The sequence below is a fragment of the Falco punctatus genome (genome assembly GCF_963210335.1).
Source record: "Falco punctatus genome assembly, chromosome: 9".
Taxonomy (NCBI): Eukaryota; Metazoa; Chordata; class Aves; order Falconiformes; family Falconidae; genus Falco; species Falco punctatus.
Window position 1 is genome coordinate 16,840,173 of NC_137589.1, and position 19,100 is coordinate 16,859,272.

The 19,100-nt window shown below is 41.7% G+C and overlaps 1 protein-coding gene across 4 annotated transcripts in view; it reads right to left on the reverse strand.

The window, feature by feature from the left end:
- Positions 1-2,971: 2,971 nt before the first annotated feature.
- Positions 2,972-19,100, reverse strand: part of JMJD1C (jumonji domain containing 1C) — a 165,127-nt gene continuing 148,998 nt past the window's right edge. For 3 of the 4 annotated variants that reach the window (XM_080402746.1, XM_080402747.1, XM_080402748.1), the window contains 13 exons: positions 18,978-19,067; positions 17,496-17,623; positions 17,110-17,323; positions 16,536-16,747; positions 15,792-16,070; positions 15,228-15,396; positions 14,727-14,817; positions 14,507-14,637; positions 13,234-13,356; positions 12,081-12,220; positions 9,774-9,950; positions 4,234-4,365; positions 2,972-3,876 (listed from right to left, as the gene is read on the reverse strand). In XM_080402746.1, coding sequence (XP_080258872.1) covers positions 3,787-3,876; positions 4,234-4,365; positions 9,774-9,950; positions 12,081-12,220; positions 13,234-13,356; positions 14,507-14,637; positions 14,727-14,817; positions 15,228-15,396; positions 15,792-16,070; positions 16,536-16,747; positions 17,110-17,323; positions 17,496-17,623; positions 18,978-19,067 — 1,976 coding nt within the window. In that variant the 3' untranslated portion in view covers positions 2,972-3,786. Of the gene's footprint in view, positions 3,877-4,233; positions 4,366-9,773; positions 9,951-12,080; positions 12,221-13,233; positions 13,357-14,506; positions 14,638-14,726; positions 14,818-15,227; positions 15,397-15,791; positions 16,071-16,535; positions 16,748-16,872; positions 16,978-17,109; positions 17,324-17,495; positions 17,624-18,977; positions 19,068-19,100 lie in introns of those variants that run through there. The other variant, XR_013930519.1, reaches the window with a different exon arrangement.

Below are 19,100 nucleotides of genomic sequence, written 5' to 3' on the forward strand. Positions count from 1 at the left end.
CTTTATTCTTTGCTAATTACTTACTCTTCATTAGTTACCTCTGCGCTACAATAGGAAGAAAATTGCCATGGTCACTTACTGTACGGCAGTGGATGGAGATGTAGAGAAGGAGCCAGAAAAGGGGGGAGGGAAGGGGTATGTGTGGAGACCAGGGCTTGCAGTTTTGATGACTTTTGAGACATGAGCTTTCAAAGGACGGGGAAAAGAAAAAAAGAGGAAGAGTTCCATGGAGAGCATAGCAGATCAAGACAGCCATGGTGTCCATAGGAAGGTGGCAAAAGATGACATTCATATTCTCATTCTAGGAGTGTACAGCATTCCTGCAGTCCATCAGCTTCAGCTGATCTCATCAGATACTTTTGGCCATACTAAAATAGTTGAGATTAGGAGGTTTTCTGGTCTGCAGAGTCTTTAGGAACTGAAGATGGGAAGAACACGGCCAGTAACACCTTGCAGAACATGGAAATGGCTGAGAGGGAAAAACTAACCTGCAAACAACACTCCTCCCCACAACCCCTCCTTAGTCTCAGACATCAGCTATGAAAATCTCAGGCTGCGCTGGCCGTGAGCACACCGCCAGCCCCGTTTGGTGCAGGGGAGCGGGGAGCTCCGCTTTGCTGTGCCAGAGTCAGAAATCTCAAGGTAACTGAATCAGCTGAGTTTGGTACACTCAGTACTTAAAAAAGCAAGAATTTCTGGCCTCTTTTAGTGGTATTTGAACTGTTACCTTTAACAACTTCTTGTGGTCTGTTACTGCCTGCGGCATGCGACTTGCAGTTTTTTTGAGTTGACGGCAATAAACAGTTTACAGCGCTCCCCCCGTCGTGCTTGGCTTGTGCCACCTTCTCCTTGTTCACTTGCTTTTGGCTCCTTCCCTCCCACAAGTTACTGGGTGACACTGTCATTGTTGCGGGCAGTTTATGAGGCCAGGCCAGGCCATCTGCAAGCACAGCAATTCCTAAAGCAATTAGCAAAATGCGTCGTGTTATGTTTTTTACGTGTTGCAGATCCATCAGATATACTCATTAACCACAAAATTTTCAAGCTATACATCTGGTGTAACTACTGCATCAATTTACCATAGAGAAACTACACTAAACAAATCGAGCAGGCAGTTCAACTTATAGTGACTAATCGAAATCCTATTTATGCAGTTCATAAGCTAATTTATCCATTTATCTTTGCTACAAAAGCAACGCAGATCTATTTACCCCAGCAAGTTGTGCAGCACCATGTAACGCCGCAGCTTGAGCCCGTCGGTTTTGCCTTTCCAAAATGAGACTTGTCTTAAAATCCCGTCCATCTCTCAGGCCGCCTTTGGGAGGATTCCGGCCGCTTCACCCACACGTTTTCACGGATTATCAACTTCTGTCATACACCTAAGGATTCATCAGCAAAGGTGGCAGGAAAGGGGTCATAAAGGAAGAACTTTAACATTCACACTTCGCAACAGGCTCTGCTCAGCAGTTCACTCGGTGCCCACGCAAGGAGGCAAAACTCCGACCCCGCTGGCAGGCACAGGGATCCCACCCCACGTCTGTAGGTGCTGTGGGGTGACTGGGGCAGCAGCCAGCGCCCTGTGGGGGCTCAGAGGATGGTACCAAAACTCAGACCTCGAGGCACCGGGCACTGCCTGCTCTGCAGTCGCTGGCAGTAAAGCACCAGAACGCCTGTGGGAAGAGGTAGAGCTGGAAGCCAGAGGCTTTGGCCAGGACCGACATAGCAACGTGACACTTTCCAAGAGCAACCCAGGGGAAACCAACCCGTTGCCTTCAACTCAGCTGCAAAGACATCCCAGCACAAGGAGCGAGCTGGGACAACAGACACTGCTCAGGCCAGAACAACTGCTCTTTGTGTAGAAAAAACACCAGGGGGGTGGAGGGGAGATATGACCATCTGCAGCAGGAATGCAAATTTCAGCAGCCTCAAGAAATTTCACAAATGTAAAAAGTACCTCATCAAAACCCGATTCAGAGAGAAAAATACTTAGAACTTGATAAAAATTCTCTTTTTTACGTATCTTGAGCTTAAGAAAAAAAGTACGTGTGACTAAAGTCCACTTGTCATTAAGCAAACTTACAACAGCAGGTTTTGCATCTTTGGCCAACACTCCAGATCTGTGCCGCTGGCACTGCGAAGGAAAGTGCTGCACGGAACCGGGTCCGAAGCCGAGAACCTACTGCCAAGCACAGCGACATTAACCCCAAAGTATTTCCTTGCACCTTCAAATAAATTCAAAATTTTAAAACCAACTAAAGAACATTACTTTTGGAACCAGAAATTGCTTTCACATGTCACTATTTCTTAAGGTAACTTATGTGAGTTTTTTGTTGTGATGTTTGGTTTTGCTTTGGTTTTTTTCTCGGTGACCCAAAACCTGGTCAGACCTTGTCAGACCGGGAGCAGTAACCAGGCGAGTTACATCCCAGTTGGGACACGTCACGAGCTAGCCGATGGCTGCGCCTAATGTTTGATATCAAATCTAAACTCTTCAATAATTTCACTAATTTAAATCCACGTACACCTTAACATTTCACACTAACTCCAAGAGCTCTGCTCAGTGGTCTACCATTTATCATTATTAAATAAAAGAGGTATGAATCTTTTTTCTTTAATCATCCATTATTTTGTGGTATTGCTTGAACTGTAAAAGGTCAAGATGGTATAAAAAAAATTGTTCTGTAACAACTCCTTCCCCCCTCACCCACAGTAAGTGTTGTATTATTGAAGACAGAACATATGCAATGCTTAAATTGTTTTATTCTTAAGGAGAGGCTCTTTCTGGCTCAGCCATCAGAGCTGTGCTCCAGCACTTCCCCTGGCAGTTTTGTCTCAAGCCCGGAGAGGGCAGAGCGGTGCACAGGAACCCGGCAGAACATTTCAAGCGTTACAATCAGAGATGCATGTGACAGTACTGCCAACACTCACACACTGGCCACAAACACCGGAAAACAAACACGACGAGACAACATTTGATAAAGTCATTTTAATGGAAAATGTAAAACCCCTTTCAACTTCAATGTACAAAGCATGTGTAACACTTCCACTTTTAACAAATTAAAGCAAGCCAATGTTTTAAAAAAATACATCATTGAATGTATATATGTATATATTTACATAGCATATTAAGTTTAATATTTAGCTTTAAAAGTTCACATAAATTTTACCAAAATGAGACAATTTTTAAATAAATTACACCTTTTGAAAATGTTTAATTGTACACTGAATAGCTTCAATAAAATACTGAAGTGTCTGTATTTAATATCTACTTTATATACTTTATATTTTACAAAGTTTACAATTATTTGGCAGTAATTTTCAGATTATGACATGACTGCTGTGCGGACTCAGCAAGATCCCAAATGCAGGCAATAGCTGGTGTTTGTGTCCTACTCTCACAGTAACCTGTCTCAATGTAGTGAAAAATATCTGAATTATTTTAGCAAACTGTACAAGTCACATTTACATTTGATCAACAATATAGCATAGAATTTTGTGGTTTTCTTCCAAAAATAAATACATCATCTTAAATCTTTGACATTTCACAAACTTCATGTACATTATAATACAGGACAGCAGAATGCTGCTTAATTGTTTGCAAGTCTAACATGTAATCACAGTGGCTGTGATATGAAGCTCTACTGCTGCAGTGTCATTAACAAGTAAATACGATGACTACGTTTTCTTGGCACTGATGGTTTGTGAAGCTTACGTTAGTGTGCATACTGTTCATGTATTAGAAAAAATAACCTCCGTTTGATGTTAACACAAAAAAGCAGAGCCTGCTTAGTTCTCATCTGTATCTTCCATTTCACCTTCATGAATCTTCAAAGCTCTCACCATTTCTTTAACGGCATGATACAAGATATTTTTAACCTGCAAGAACATCAGACAGATTTTAGTGAGGCCTACGACTAAGGAACTCTGCAAAGTAACTGCGTTTAGGACTGAGCCCTAAGCCTAGTGGGTGGTAAAAAAACCCCCACAAATGAAGGCTGCATCAAGCCAGTGCAAAAGGAAACACCTTTTTACATATTTTTAAACATAAAGTGAACTAAATAAAACCAGCAACTCAAGGGAGAGTCATTTACACCCCTGGCATTCATGCTGCTGCTCATTGTTATTCTGTGTGAACAGCAGCGAGGAAGTAGCTCCACCCACTGCTCCGCATTTCAATGAGCCTCGGCATGCCCTGCCTTCTCAACAGCTTCCAGAGCAGAATTCATTTCCTACCTGCAGTTTATCATCGTAATTGATTTCTTCCTTTGACAGCCTCAGCTCCTGCGTTAAGTGAAATGACTGTACAAGATGTTCTGGAGACACAAAGTCTTCGGTTACTTGAACGCAGCTGTGAAAATTTTGCACCTATCCAAAACACCAAGAAGAAGAGTGGTAATTAGTATTGTGGGGTTACTCTTTGGCAGAGACACCTGAGAAAAGAGTGGGCACTGAGATCTTTCAAACCATGGGCTTATCAGACTAGAGGGTGTCTTCATACATTTTATGTAGAGAGCGATTAAAAGTATTCGACTTGGATAAGTGAGCTTCTGGCGAAAGGTACACTTTGAACAATGCGCATCTGCCTGCGCTCCGGCACTTCTGCCTGCAGGGGCTCTGACATGAATGCAGCGCCTGCACCAGCTGCACAGGCACCCTGCGCACTACTGCTGCACGGCCACCTCCCAAGCACGGCGCCTGCGCCGCAGCCACAGATCGACTCTGCAGCAGCCCTGCCCTACGGGACCCCCCAGCACCTCGGGCCACGCAGACACGCGGGAAGCTTGTGTTCTGCCAGGCACAACTTGCCACATTTGCTGCAAAATAATTGCCAGTGGAAATATTGAAAAAGAAGAAAAAAGAAAAGGAAGAACAAAGGGGCAGGGTGGCACCCGGGGTAGGGGAGCACTTTCTTTTTTCTCTTGAACACTTCTTACTGATAAAAGGTAACTACTGTGAGAAATGGACACCACCTCCTGCGACCCAGGTCATACCTACAGGACAGGGGTAAGGAAAAAACGCTTCCTGGTTGTGACCTGACTAACAGCTCCTGTCTGTCCGCTTCAGAAACACACAGCATCAGGTTTTCACCCCGAAATCCTTACAAATTACACTGTTTCTTCAGCATGTGAAACACCACATTTCCCAAAATTCCAACAACTGCTCATAAAGTTGTGCAATGTCAATTCTGCAAACTTCCAAGCTGCAGGTGGGTGGGGAGGGAGCGCCTTTGCCATCCTCACAAACAGTCCCACCCTGCTCAGCACTGATGAAGACCTGCATATTTTAGGCTTGAGCCTAGCAAAATCTAGAGGTTTGTAAAGCATACTGCAATACTTCCACTGTGATACCTGACATTTAGAAAACCTTTGGTTTGAACACAGCACTTCATTTGAAAATTAATTTTCTTCAAAAACACTGCCCGAGTCCAATTTTACAGCCTTACGGGTGAAATTCCAGAGGGTAACCGCTATCTCAACACTAGTATCATACACGGGGTTTCTGCAGCCTCGTGACCATCAAGGACAAAGCTGTGCTGTTCCCTCCTGCAAATTGATCAAAACAAAAATAATTCCAGAGACAACAAGGGTTTGTAGATGCCACAAAATTTGCAAATGGCAGGAAGCCAGGAGCAAGGGAACAGCAGCTGCAGAAGTGCCACTACGAAGCTCCCACCAGTGCTTGGGGAATTTCCTAGAGCTTCGTCTGAAACGTCTCTGCACCGTGCAGCCGGCTCCAGCTCCACTCTCTTCCCCCGCAGGCATCTCACCTGCTTCAGGCATCTCACCTGCTTCAAGTCTCTACCTGCCCTTGTTTTCCTTTCCACCCCCATGCAAATCTCACACCACTCTTCCACTTTCTCCCCACCGAGACAAGGTTCTAACTTCTCTCCCTCCACTGCAGAACAGGCAGCATTTGTTGCCTGCAGATCTCTCCCCCTGTCGTGCCTTAAACCTCCTTCCCCTCCCAGGCCTGTCTTATCAGCGTGCAAGTCCGTGGGGGAGGACAGATTCACCTGGCTGGCCCCGCGCTCACCACCGAACGGAACGCCTGCTGACAGCCCCAGGCAGCTCTGTTCATAGCATTTGTAACACCAGCTGATACACTGACACAGGCAAGTAAGCGTGTTCAGCAAGGATTCCCCCGAGGTTTGTGGGGCGAGGACCACAGCACTCCCAGGACTGTCCCGGTTCCAGCTGAAGCAAGAGAACAGCTTCGCCCCCGAGGCCCCGCCGAGCAGAGGTTTTCCAGCAGGGCCTGGGAGGTGGGTGGAACACTGGAAAAGCCTCAGACTTGGGCCAGGACCGGGAAAGGCGAGCGGGCAGGGAGGCAAGGGCCATCCACCCTCACAGCTGCAGCTCCTCACCGCATAGCTGTCTCCCTTCCGTCCTGATGCTGAGGATCAGCCATTTCCTCCACGGCTTAGCTCCAGGGCCAGCGCTCAGCCCAGCAGCTCTGCATACGTAACTCCCAGGCCTTTATCCTACATCCTTATCGTAACATCACCAGGATGTCGCATTACCTCCAGCATGTTGCTTTACAATATATAATCCGGCTGCTAAATCAAGATAATACCACTATAAAAACCAACACCATAATAACCTGTTCTACTATGAACAAGTTTTGCACGTAGCCTGAACAACACATTTCAATCACTGACTCAAGCACTTCTGGCTTTTAAGTTATTGCTAAAATATTTTACAAATTTGGAGTCACCAAATTAAAACCAGGGACGGCATCCCTAGAGGATGGCTGTGATACCAGATGATCCAGAGCAGCAGGAAGAGGGAACCATTCAAAGGAACAGCAAACCACCCCTTTTTCAGCTGGGGGAGTTTCCGAGGAGAGCCGAGGGCTTGCTGTTCCAAGTGCCAGAGAACATGGCCCAGATGTTAGCAACGCAGGGGACACTTCTGAGCTCCCCTACTTGTACAGCCAAAAAGAAAGGAGATGCAATCCTGCAGTGCATCACTCACGGTACATTCAGGGAACCATCTGCAGAGGAGACCAGGCCAACGCTGTATCTATTTCTGGTCTCCCCCCAAGAGAGCAATTCCTTCCACAAGAGGTACTGGCAAGGCTACTCCGACCGTCACAGCTCACTGGAGAGGCTCTCCCTCCCATCCCACCACTGGAACAGTACGACTTTGCCTACTGAAATAAATGACCACAAAGGAAGCGTGACTGCTGTCTGCAGGTACGCAGGGAGGAGGGGGAAACCTGGGAAGCAAAAGGAATGTTCTATGCTACCATAAAATAGTAAGAACAAGTCCCTTCAAAAGCTAGACATGAATCTACAGAAGCTGGGGTAGGGAGAAGAATATATAGTACACACAACCACCTCCGTGTTAAGAGCAGCAGAATTCTAGACCAACACATCAGAAGCAGCAGTGTGACCATAATCCTGACTGGCTCCGGAATGAAGTGTCTAAGCCATACTATGCAGTGACCACAGGCAGCTGGGCTCCCTAACTCCGCCCCTCACCCTGACTTCCTCTGCCCCACGACAATACCATGAGCACATAAAACCAGAAATGATAATTTACCACCAAACTAAGTATCAACTCTCATCCAGTTTTAATTACTGAAGATTCATGATGTGCACGTAAATCCAAAACACTTAACATGTAAACTTAACCTATTTACGTATTCTTGTTCAGACTCACTTTTAAATGTTTAAATGTGCTTTGTATGTATGAAGTGTTGGTGCTGATCCCTAAGGTCAGTATTTATGCACCTCTATTACAGAGAATACTGTACACGTACATGAAAGAACAAGATGCTTTCATTTCCTCCTACATGGCAGATTCACAGGAACTTCTTACTGAAGATGAAAAGGTTCTCAGCTTCACCCACTAAGGTTTAAAAACACCAAGTTATTAACTCCTTGGTGCCAGAAGCTAGAACATTACCACTTCAAAAGCTATCTGGAGTTTAAAGCCAAGGAGATAAAGATGAGAGTGGTCTTATTTTTGGTCTTTAAACCTATGAACTGCAGGGAAGCCTGGAACAGTCCCACTACTTCATGTTTTATAATCTGTATGCCTTTATATATTGCCACATGCTATATATAACAAATTTCCCAGTATGTTTGTTATTTTCTGTGGGTTCCTTTTTCACTCTTCTATCTGGGATATCTCCCTTGTTTCAAGAGATCTGCTAAGGTTACTGGAGGATGCAATACATGACTCTGGGAGTTGTAACTGCTTTAGCCCAACAGGAGCCAAGAATAACATCAATGCCAGACATTCCTTCACCTTTGTGAAGCAGCACCAAGCCCTGGAGACAGGGAAAGGCAACCTACAACGACCCAAGATTTGGTCACCTGGGTTTGAGGCTTTTTTCTTTCTTTTGCCAGAAAACAAATCCACCCAGATTATCCAAGGTTAGCATATGACCACGTGAAACCCATCTACAGACTTACTGGAACGATAAAGGAGTCTAGTCTGGGTAAGGCACCTGTTGGTTTCAATGCCCCAGCAACTGACATAGCTAGCAGACAGATTAGGGACGTAACACCTGTCATCACAACAACCCAGACATCTTTCCCCCCCCCCCCCCCACACACACACAGAGAACACCCTACTGCCCTGGTCACAGTGACATGGTAAGCCATTGCTTCCTCTCTGCCCAGATGAGGTGGCAGCTGGAAGCTGATCTGCAGATCAGAAACCAAACAGCATCTACTTCAGAAAGGCCTGGCCTTGCCTGAACCTGGGTGGAGGTCAATGATAAATATTTAACAGCAAGATGGTTTACACCTGCTGCTGCAGGGTGGGGATGCTCCTCATTCCTTGATAGTCAGATATCTAATTAGTGATGCTTGACAGCTGGCAATGCAGCAGGCTCCATTTCCTGTTGAAATGGGAAAAGGTCCACGGAGTGAAGAAATACAATGAATCTAGAACTGCCCAAAAATCCATCTCTAAAAAATTGCGCTTTCTTCCTCTTTTCACCAAGGACAAGCAGCCTGGAGACTGCGAGAAAAAAACCCACCAAACAAAAAACCCACCACCAAAAAAAAAGTAACAAAGCCTATGAGCTAGGAGAGGACTAAGGCTGGCCACACAAATTCACACTGTCTCTCCAGAACTGCCCTACTGGCAGTACTTTTTCTGACATAAGTAAGAATTATATCAGCCCAGCTGCTGCAAAGGTGGTATCACTGTTTCTGACAGTAAGGAAAAATGCTGAAGGGACAATGACGACTCCTAGTGATTGATGTACCTTCTGTAAAAAGAAACTTAATGTGGAGTGGGAAAACGACTTCCAAATCCTGTTACAGAAACATCTTGTTAACCCAAACTTGTCTCTGAAGTTCTCCTACTGCTGAAGACAAAAACAATGACACCTGACATCCAGGTGGCTTCATCTCCTTGGGTTGCTCTCCCTGTCTCTCCTGGGACAGGTTAATATCTGGTTTAGAAGACAAAAAAATACTAACCTGACTCTGCCATAACTAAAACCAGTTTATTTCAAAATTTGCTAATGAAACGAGTGGAAAAAAGTGGTTAATAACAGTCTGCTCATTTTTTATTTTAAAGGAAAAACGGAACAGTATTATTTCAATCATTCAAGCTGCTGTATATGTTAGTACTGGCTAGTCATCTATACAAGCAGATGTACCTTGTTATACATTCCTATATACTAATAGCTATTATTAAGAAAATAAAATCTAATTTGAATACAGATGTAGTTACGTTTTGGGGAAAGAAGTAGTTATTTTGTTGTATTTGTTACTTAATCCTGTGTGTTTGTAAACAGATGTACATTACCTGATGAAGTGCTCCGGCTGGTAGAATAATAGCATCACCAAGAAACTGAATAACCGTACAGGTTTTTACTCCATATTCTTCAAGAAGTCTTTGGCGAAGTTTTTTATTCACATACCAACTCTGATCACGTATTGGATCATGCTCTGGTAGAACTTCTAAGCCTTGCTCTTTTGCTATCTGTAAGTACAGAAAAGATCCCATGTCACTTTCAAACGGAGTTGAACCTTCTGCTGCCAAGTTGTAAGTATACCTAACTTACAAAGCAAAACTACGGTGTTCTCTCTCAATACCCAAATGAGAATTTTAGTTAGGGATTCAAAAGAACCTCAAAGGAACTAGGAAGTCCCACTGAACTGAAGACATCTGCACTCCAACTCCCACTCCAAAATGTAAAGCTTTGCTGCCAATTCCTCAAGCTTCCGACCTTCAGTTCTGACACAGACACATGACACCATAGCCTCAGCTCAGGAAAAAAGCAGCAGATAAAACTAAGGGTCATACGGTCCTGGGCAACCTGCTCTAGGCGACTCTAGCTGAGGAGAGGGGTTGACAAAAGGACCTCAAGAGGTCCCCTTCCAATCTCAACCACTCTGTGGTAACTTATTTTCCTACCATCCCATCAAGGAATTCAGAAAAAAATGATGGAGATAAAAAAAGTGCTTCCTGACAGCAACAAACTTACTGCAATAACCATTTCTCACCAAGTTAACCACAGGGAACAAGTATCACCCTTTATCAGTTGCTAATCAATCATAGTGACTAAAGATAAAAAACACATATCCAATCCATCTGTCATGACTCAGGAGACAATTATCTCATTAAAAACAATGATGTTTATCCATACTGATATTAAATATACTTAATTAGGTGATGCAGAGCTTGAAACTGTTCTTGTTTACCACCACCTTTTTTCTGTATTAAAAACGTACTAAGATTTTATCTTTTCTCAGCAGCAAAGCAGTCCCAAGGTCTAGTTAACAATTAATCTCCAATTCGCTATTTCAAAAATACCACCACATGAAAAATACAAGGTGGTAAGCAATTCACTCTGGATATCACGGCAAGCTGTGGCAGTACATGACAAACTTTATTACCTAGCATCTTAAGTGCTTCTGTTTTAAACCTGCTGCTCAAAGACCTTCACAATATCCCTTAATTGCTTTGAAAGAAGAAATGCCGAGTAATACTCACTGTTCACCTATTCCCTCGCATTCATGATTCTGTTCACAATTTTTCTGAACTGAAGAGCCACCACCCACTCTGTGAGCGTCAACTTTTTGACTGAACGGAAAAGTCTCACTGTGTAATTCATCTCTCCTGGAATTAGCTGTATTTTATTTACTCCCTCCGCAGTTCAGGTTGCCAAAGAGCAAATGTTTCAGTCACCAGAGGACAGCTGCCCTGGGACTGGAACACTGCCTTATTGCCCATGAGAATCTTTACTACTAAATTTCTTAGGCTCCTGCTGCTCACCATAGAGACCCTGGCCTCCAGCCTGTTTATGGACCCCTTTGGTTCAGCTAGTTAAAACTCATCTGATTTTCTTTCCGTAGTGAAGACAGTGAAGCCTACTTTCCCTCAAGTGCTATTTGGTATTTCTGTCATCTGTCAAGACGACCTTCTAGAACATGGAAACATGCTAAGGACAGGGCACAGAAAACTGCTTCCAAGATGGTTATCTCTAAATCTAACACCACTGATGGATACTCATCCTATGCTCTAAGTAACAACCTGAAAGATTCTGATATGGCTCACACGCAGCTGAAGGAACATCTACACCATAGCTAGCACTGAGTAAGTCTGCTGGCCTTGGGTGCATTATCCCCCACTGCTTTCGTCTTCACCAGGAGCCAAAGCATGTTCTTTGAGCTAAGTGAAGCAACGCAAGAGTCCTTATGAAGATCAGTGGCTGCTGGCTTGCAAGGTCAGGGTGTTTCGCATGGGACAATTCACAAAAATTTCATCATCTAATAATGCAAGAATGGATCAGTGACAGAAAAAGATTACCCTACAAATTATCCTTTGTATCAAGAGAAGGACAAGAATAGATCACCATGGCCTTCTGAGCTTTCAGAGTTTGCAGGCTACCTGTAACTCTTAAAAGTGAGTATGTTATCATGTTACTTATTTGATTTGTTGATGATGTAGCAGGTAAATTATGATTTATGCACTATAAAGGAAATAGTTTTGCTTCCTTCCCTTACCTTCCCTAAACACAGGGGCAGGATTTGTGGGTTTTGCCAGCTCCCTTTGATTTACCGCCAGTTACTTGTATTATATTTTTAAAATATGTATTATAAATCTAACCTTTTGCAGAAACTCCCTTATTTTGTCAGCATCTTTGCCAGCATAAATGTGCCATAAAGCACCAGGTAATTCACTTGAATCTTTCAACCGCTTCCTTAAAAGGTCATCCAAATCTTCCTCTTCCAACTTCTTCAAAACTCCTAAGATTCAACAACAACAAAAAAAATTTAGAAGTGAGAAAAACTTAAACCCAACACCTTTCTGAACTTCTTGTGTGAGGACTGAGCAGATCAGTGTTTGCTGAATACAAGAGAAGCCCCCAGATGATCTTTTTGTTTGGTATTTGTAATTAGTTACTAGAACATGAACGTCATAAACAGCTTAAAAGCAATGTTTAATTTTTAAACTTTTTTACATTTCTTGAATTTGGTAAAATATTTTCCTACCTGAAATAAACGAGCAGGACTGGCATCAAAAAATTAAACTACTAAAAAAGGTGTTTTCCTGCAGTCAGCAAAAGTAGTGTTTTGCACGCTGTCCTGCAATTAGAACTCTCCCAATGTAAGTTTTGCTGCTATTAACTCAGTGCATAAGTGAAAACGAAGCAAATAGAAGACAGTGAACTTTACTGCAGCTCTATTAGTCACACCCAAAATCTACATTTGCTGATTACGGAGCATGGGGACAAAAGAATAAGGGTGAAGAAACAAAACTATTTCAGGGATTCAAAGACTGTTTCACATAAGTAATAAACCTCATACAAGATGACTAACATGTACCAATTTAAGCTCTCCAGTCCTGAAAAATTACATTACAGTCCAAATTCAATAGACCAAACGCAGTGCATCCAGAGGGAGCAGAATAAACAGAAGGTTTGGCAAATACATCATCCTGACATAATTGTTAGGACTACCACAGCTTCCAGAGAAAATCCTTCATCCTGCACTTTCATTAGCCCTGCCACAGAAACGGTACATCAATTAGAGCTAATGGCAAAAAAAGTGAAGAGAGTTTGAAATACCATTTCATAATTCATGAACTGCAGTGTATTTTATGCAGAATTAATGTGTGTGCAAATTCTTGAAACAAAGAATCTCCCAGGTTTAAGCAAGTACTTATGGATATCATTCATCCCTTTCAGAAGAACAGTGTCAATTTTAAAAGCGACAGATCGTTCAGTACATCTACACCTCTTACAGTGAGCTTTCCTTACCTGATTTGGAAAGTACTCCATTTCCTTTTGCTATGCCAACATAAACAAGGATGTTCACGACATCAGAAACTTCAATATGGAGATTTGTGGTTCCTATATCATGGTCTTTAGTAGCAGCCACACCTATGTTACAAGACAAAATTAAGAACTGTTGTATTGCATATTCACCTTCAAATAAAACGTGCGACAGCTGAGAAGGAATTTCTGAAGGTACATGACACATCACAGAAAAGCTTTTTACATACAGACAGGCTTTAATGTGGAAAATACTGAGATACAGAAACTACAAACATGCTTTTGTTTCCCTTGCTAAACAGAAAACGTTACTTTTTAATAGAGCTCTTGAGATATCTCTCAGCCCGGGTAACTGTCCCTAAGTAGCAGCTGTGTCAGAACCAAGCACATTTCAGCAGAATAATGAGAGACATTTCCTAACCACCACGTTCCTTCTCCACCTTTCAGGTTGTTCAGACCAAAATGTAACTGCAATGAATACACAAGGCTGTAAAATTGAACGTGTCACTTTTATGACTGGCTGTAAGCTGATGTCTTCATCAAAAGAAATCCCCAAGCAGAAAGAAAAATTAATTTTTGTTCTAACAGGTGAAAACATACATGCTTAAGTCAAAAAGACACTAAGCCTTGCAGCAAGATTACATGAAACTGTCATTAATAGTTCAGTTCTTTGGACCCATGCCTTTATCAACACCATTAATAAGTTTATTTCGAAGGACATCTGGAGAACTTGCTAAATCAAAGTCATCATGCCACAAATTACAACTCAATTCTTGTCCTATTACAGCAATTTGTAAAACAGAATTGAACAAATTTGTTTGCAAAAGAAGGAGCAGCTGGAAAAGGTCCGAGGGAAACAACCTTTTCTGAACACGTTTTTGAGTGTACAGCATACAATACAAATAACGAGAAATACACTGAGATTTATGACCAGACTTATGAACACAGTATTTCACAGTGTTTTGTCATACAGCATTATTAAAAGATAGGATCTGCCTTTGTGTAAAAGCAGCTAACCATTTCTATGCTTCAAAAGACTGTAACAGCACAAGAAAACACAGAAAGAAATGCAGAAGCAAATGAACTCTTATGCCTGAGGTGTATGCACTGTGCAAATCAGTCAAGTATTTCTCTTAAATTCAGTTCAAAAAAAGAACAATTCTCCAAGCAAGGTCAGCTTTCTATCAAGCACTGCAACGTGCGACATCCCTCACTTTTAAGGGAAGAGGTAACTACTACACTTCAAGGGCATACTCACCATAGGCACTGCATAGCCTGGGTCCCAAATCTGGACGGACAAAAAATCCTGGCAGGTGAGAAGCCAAGTTTAGTTTTCCTTCTGGACTACAATATTCAGGCAAGGGTAAACTTTTTAGTAAGTCCTCATATCTGCAGGAGAAGAGGAAGGAGAATGCAAGTGAATGTGTGTCACTACACAGAGAGAAAAAAAACAACACTGAGATATTAAACTCAAATACCTGGCTGGCATCATAGCCTTGAAATCTTCCCCAGAAGGCCAATCTTTCAGTTTTAGTAGAGCTGTTTCCCCATTTTTTATTTTCTGCCGTTCTGCAGGTAACACAGAAATTATTAAAAACTGTTACACTGTAGGTGTACTTTTATTTACTCAACTAAAATAGGCAACGAGCTCTTAACCTGTCTATAAAGGTTTCATTCATGAAACAGGAGGTAATTCATTTTGAGACTCAAGAATGATACAAAACAACTCAACCGGTTGAGGAACAATGACATTTGTCTGGTTTCTTAGTCAGACATTACAAGTACAGTAGTGCACCTTTAATTCTTCAAACGTACAAAATGCAAGCTTCCATCACATTCTCTGGAAAGATTACCTAGAGCTTTCTTTTTAAAATGAAGTTTCTTCAAAGCCTCAGGATCCATAAAGAATATTTTTAACTGCAGTTTCTAACATTGACCATGTTCAGAATCAATGGAATAATACATTTAAAGTAACGTACTTGAAACATCTTCAAAACCATCCCAGAACTCCTTGACGTTGGTGTTTGAAATAATACTGTCTTTGCAATTCAAAATGTCAGCTTGCTGGTTTCCAAAATCTAAACTAATTGACTCGGCTTTCCACAGACTGAAGTTCATTTTCTTATGCATACCGGACACTAAAACAGGCTGTAAAACAATAAAATGATAATTTAAAAAAATCAATATATATCCTTTCACAAGCAAACACCTTCATTGATACTGCAGTACAAACGCATCTGAAACGCACACTGAAAGACCTCGGCCCTACCGAGCTGTTAAGACTTCCTCCAACAGCAACCATACCCGAGATGTCACACGCGCATCTTTCTGGAATATGAATCTCCGTAATTTCTTATTTACTTTCAGCAGTTAAGTGAAGTTTTAACTACACACGGTTCGTATGTGGGCTACACCTGACAAGCTTTTGCCCATTGCTAACAATACATTCTCAAACATGGAGTTAGGCAAATCTGCCCTTCAACAACACCTCCCCCAGAGCTCACACCGAGGTCACTTTATAGACTGAACGGCTCAATACCTACCCTTCCTTGTTTCCAGCACTCTTTGAAGAGCTTCCAGTTGTTGCTGTTTTTATGGTCTCTGAGCCACAAAACATGCTTATCACAGATCCATGAATACTGAATATCACTGTACCGTTTACTGCAGTCATCCTGAATACATTTTCTATCATCCTTTGGCTCATCTTTTATTTCAGATTTTACATTTATCTTTGGTGCTCTGTTTGGTGGAATCTTGTTTTCTACTACTGAAGCAATTATGTCATCAAGAATGTTCGGCATAGTCCTTCCACTCTTGCCACTCTATTAGAAAACAAACAAATGTATGCTTAAACAACACAAACCCAAATAAAGTTAACGCAATTCCTTTTGCAGTAGAATGACAACATTTCATTACCAATTAGAAGCCTGCAGTTATCTACTTCCTTTGCAGAAAACTGCATACATTCCCACATGGAAAAAGTCAGAAATACAGAGTTACTACAAAATACAATATATTGGAAGCTTCCTTTATTTTGTCAGGTTAGGCTTTATTTAACTTAACGGACATTTTCTTTATAGTAGCTATCAATTATAACTTTATATATATATATAAAAAAATAAATAAAAATAAAAATGTTAAGGCATATGTGTGCATATAAGTTTTAACTATAAATGAGTATTTAAAGCAACACAGCTATCAGACCGCTCTAACTAAAAAGTACCAAAACAAACGATAGAGGTGATCAAATCCTGACATAAAAAACATGTTGTCTTGTAAACACTTACTGCTGTTCCCGTTGAGTAAACTGGAGCAAAAGCAATACCCGCATCTGTAGAACCTAGACGCAGTTTGCCCGCTGTTGTAGTTAACAAATCTCGTAAGGTTGAGCCCTGCTCATTGTTCTGCGATGCAGGAGGGGAGCTTTTACAGTTCTGGGACTCCAAATTATCTTGGTCTTTCTCCTCCTTTGAATGTTTTCCAGGACATTCTTTATTCTCTAAAACAAAAATAATCTACATTAGAAGTTTATACTGTTGTATTACAATGCAGACATAGGAACAGCACCAGTATCCTGCATTTTATAGTGGTGGTAATATACTGTAGCACTAGCACTTTATTCACCTGAAAACACACCAGAGGATGAACTAGATCCTTCAAAATGCAGTCAAACTGTGTGACAATGAAAAGGCCTTCCTCAGCATCTCAGACATGCAGCTGAGTGAGTACCTGTCACAAATAAGAGATGCTGTAGCTGGAAATACTGCTTTATTACACATGCATTCCACTAGTGGCTCTTCAATTCCGTATCACTAGTGCCCCCAAAGTCACGGACATGGTATAACCATTTCAAACATATACCTTTCTTTTCTTCTCTGGCTTTCTGCTCTGCAAGATCAGCTAACCAATGCAGCGGTGACTGGGATTCAGGCGGCGTTAACTTGCTGTCTGTGCTTACATCACTCCTTGGACTTGTATTACCATTTGTCTCGGACTTTTGAGGAGTATTCTGCTGTTGAGACTCAGGCATACACAGAGAAATTTTATTACTGTGGTTAAGGACATTCTGCAAAACCTGTAAAGAACAAATTTATTTTTAGTATGTCACTTTGCTTTAATGTATTTCAAAAACAAGGCTAGCACTTCACCACCGTATATGTAAATTAAAATGCAACTGTTACTATTCAAATATAAAAATCCACAAGAATCAGAACACCTGAACAAACTGTGATGTATTTTAGACTTACCTGAGACACACCATTCATCGCAGGGAGCTTGCCAGCTTGCGTGCTCTGCTTGCTGGTACACTGACAATGGGATTTAATTTCAAATTTTTCTCTAATATTATGCATAGCATCTAAAAGATCTGTCAAAACTAGAAGACAATTAAGGAGAAAACCATCAGAAGATTTGTGACCTTCTTTACAATACATGCACTATAATGCTAAAATGCTATCTCTAAACCTTTTAAAAATTTAGACTATTAAAAATGCTAAATTTAACACTCAAAAATACTAGAAAAGACTGTCCCATTTACCTTAAAGCTTGTGCAGGAAGAGACAAGGTCTTTAATTAAATAACTGCCCACCACTCTTCTGAAGAATCTAACCTTCACTCTGCATTCCCATTGCATGGCACGAACCAAGCAAACCAGTCATTCATTATTTACTCATTGCTCAATGGGTGCATCACTGCTTCACGTAATGAAACCGTCAAACTACAGACTGAAGCGAGCCATGTCTTGACAAAAAAATTACTACGTGATCATGTAATTTAAGGCTGTTTGGTAATGGGTACGCACAGAAGAACCAAATCAATGCTACGCAGGGAGTCTTCACTGTGCTGTTTCCAGACGAGTGGTTCACTTCACAATTTAAAATTAAAACCAGTTTCAGTCTGGAACCTGTTCTGGGGAATGTCACAATTTGTATTTATTATGGAATCTAACCAACCTTCATTTCTACGTGAACTAACATGCAACAGCCCATAAAATAATGACTGCGTCTGTATTTTCAGCTTAAAATAACTTGGGAATTTACTTAACAAGTTTAAGGGTTCCTCTGAGTTTTTCTATGGTCTGCATCAATGCTGCCAGAGATCACAAGTGAAGTTGTGCTAACAACTACCACACTAACTAACCATGCTTCTTCACAACATTTACTTGGTTGTAACAAAAATTTTGAATTTAGCTGGGTTTAGGATTACTGCTGAAGTTTTTCATTTATCACAAGCTCTTTCCCTGTGTTTTGCTTTAAGATGCTCAATCAGATGTCCAATCAAAACCACACATGAATCTTTTCTTTTTGGGGTGGGTGAAGGGGACAGAAAACAGTAAAAAACGAATCCCCAAAGATCTGTTGCCACATAATGCTCCTCAGCAGCACTATTTAAGATTTTCTTTCAACAGGTAAGGTCAGATTTATTAAGTACATTCTGGCTGTTTTATTCTGCTCTGAAAAGGTACAAAAAAGTTACACCAAACATCCTCAATTTCTTCACTGCCTGTCCCCAAAAGCACTTCAGACATCTGTCAGCTCACTGCACCTTCTCCCTTCATCATCTCTGCCCCTTGCTGTTAAATGCCCAGCATCACTTGCCTTCCTGCAATGGTTTGACACAATTTGCAGGTTTTTAAATAGAAAATGTGAAGTTTCAAGAAACAACTCTGGGCCCTCTTCACAGAAAGACCTGGGAAAAAACACATCCTGCTTGCTCACAGGTGGTCTTACCAGAGCCTGGAATAATCTGTGTCGGCATCAGGTGTTTGTGATCATGAGGCTGTCCCTTCACACACTTCATCCAGGCATACAGCTCCTTATCTGCAAAGTAACATTGCCAATTGTTTTACTTTA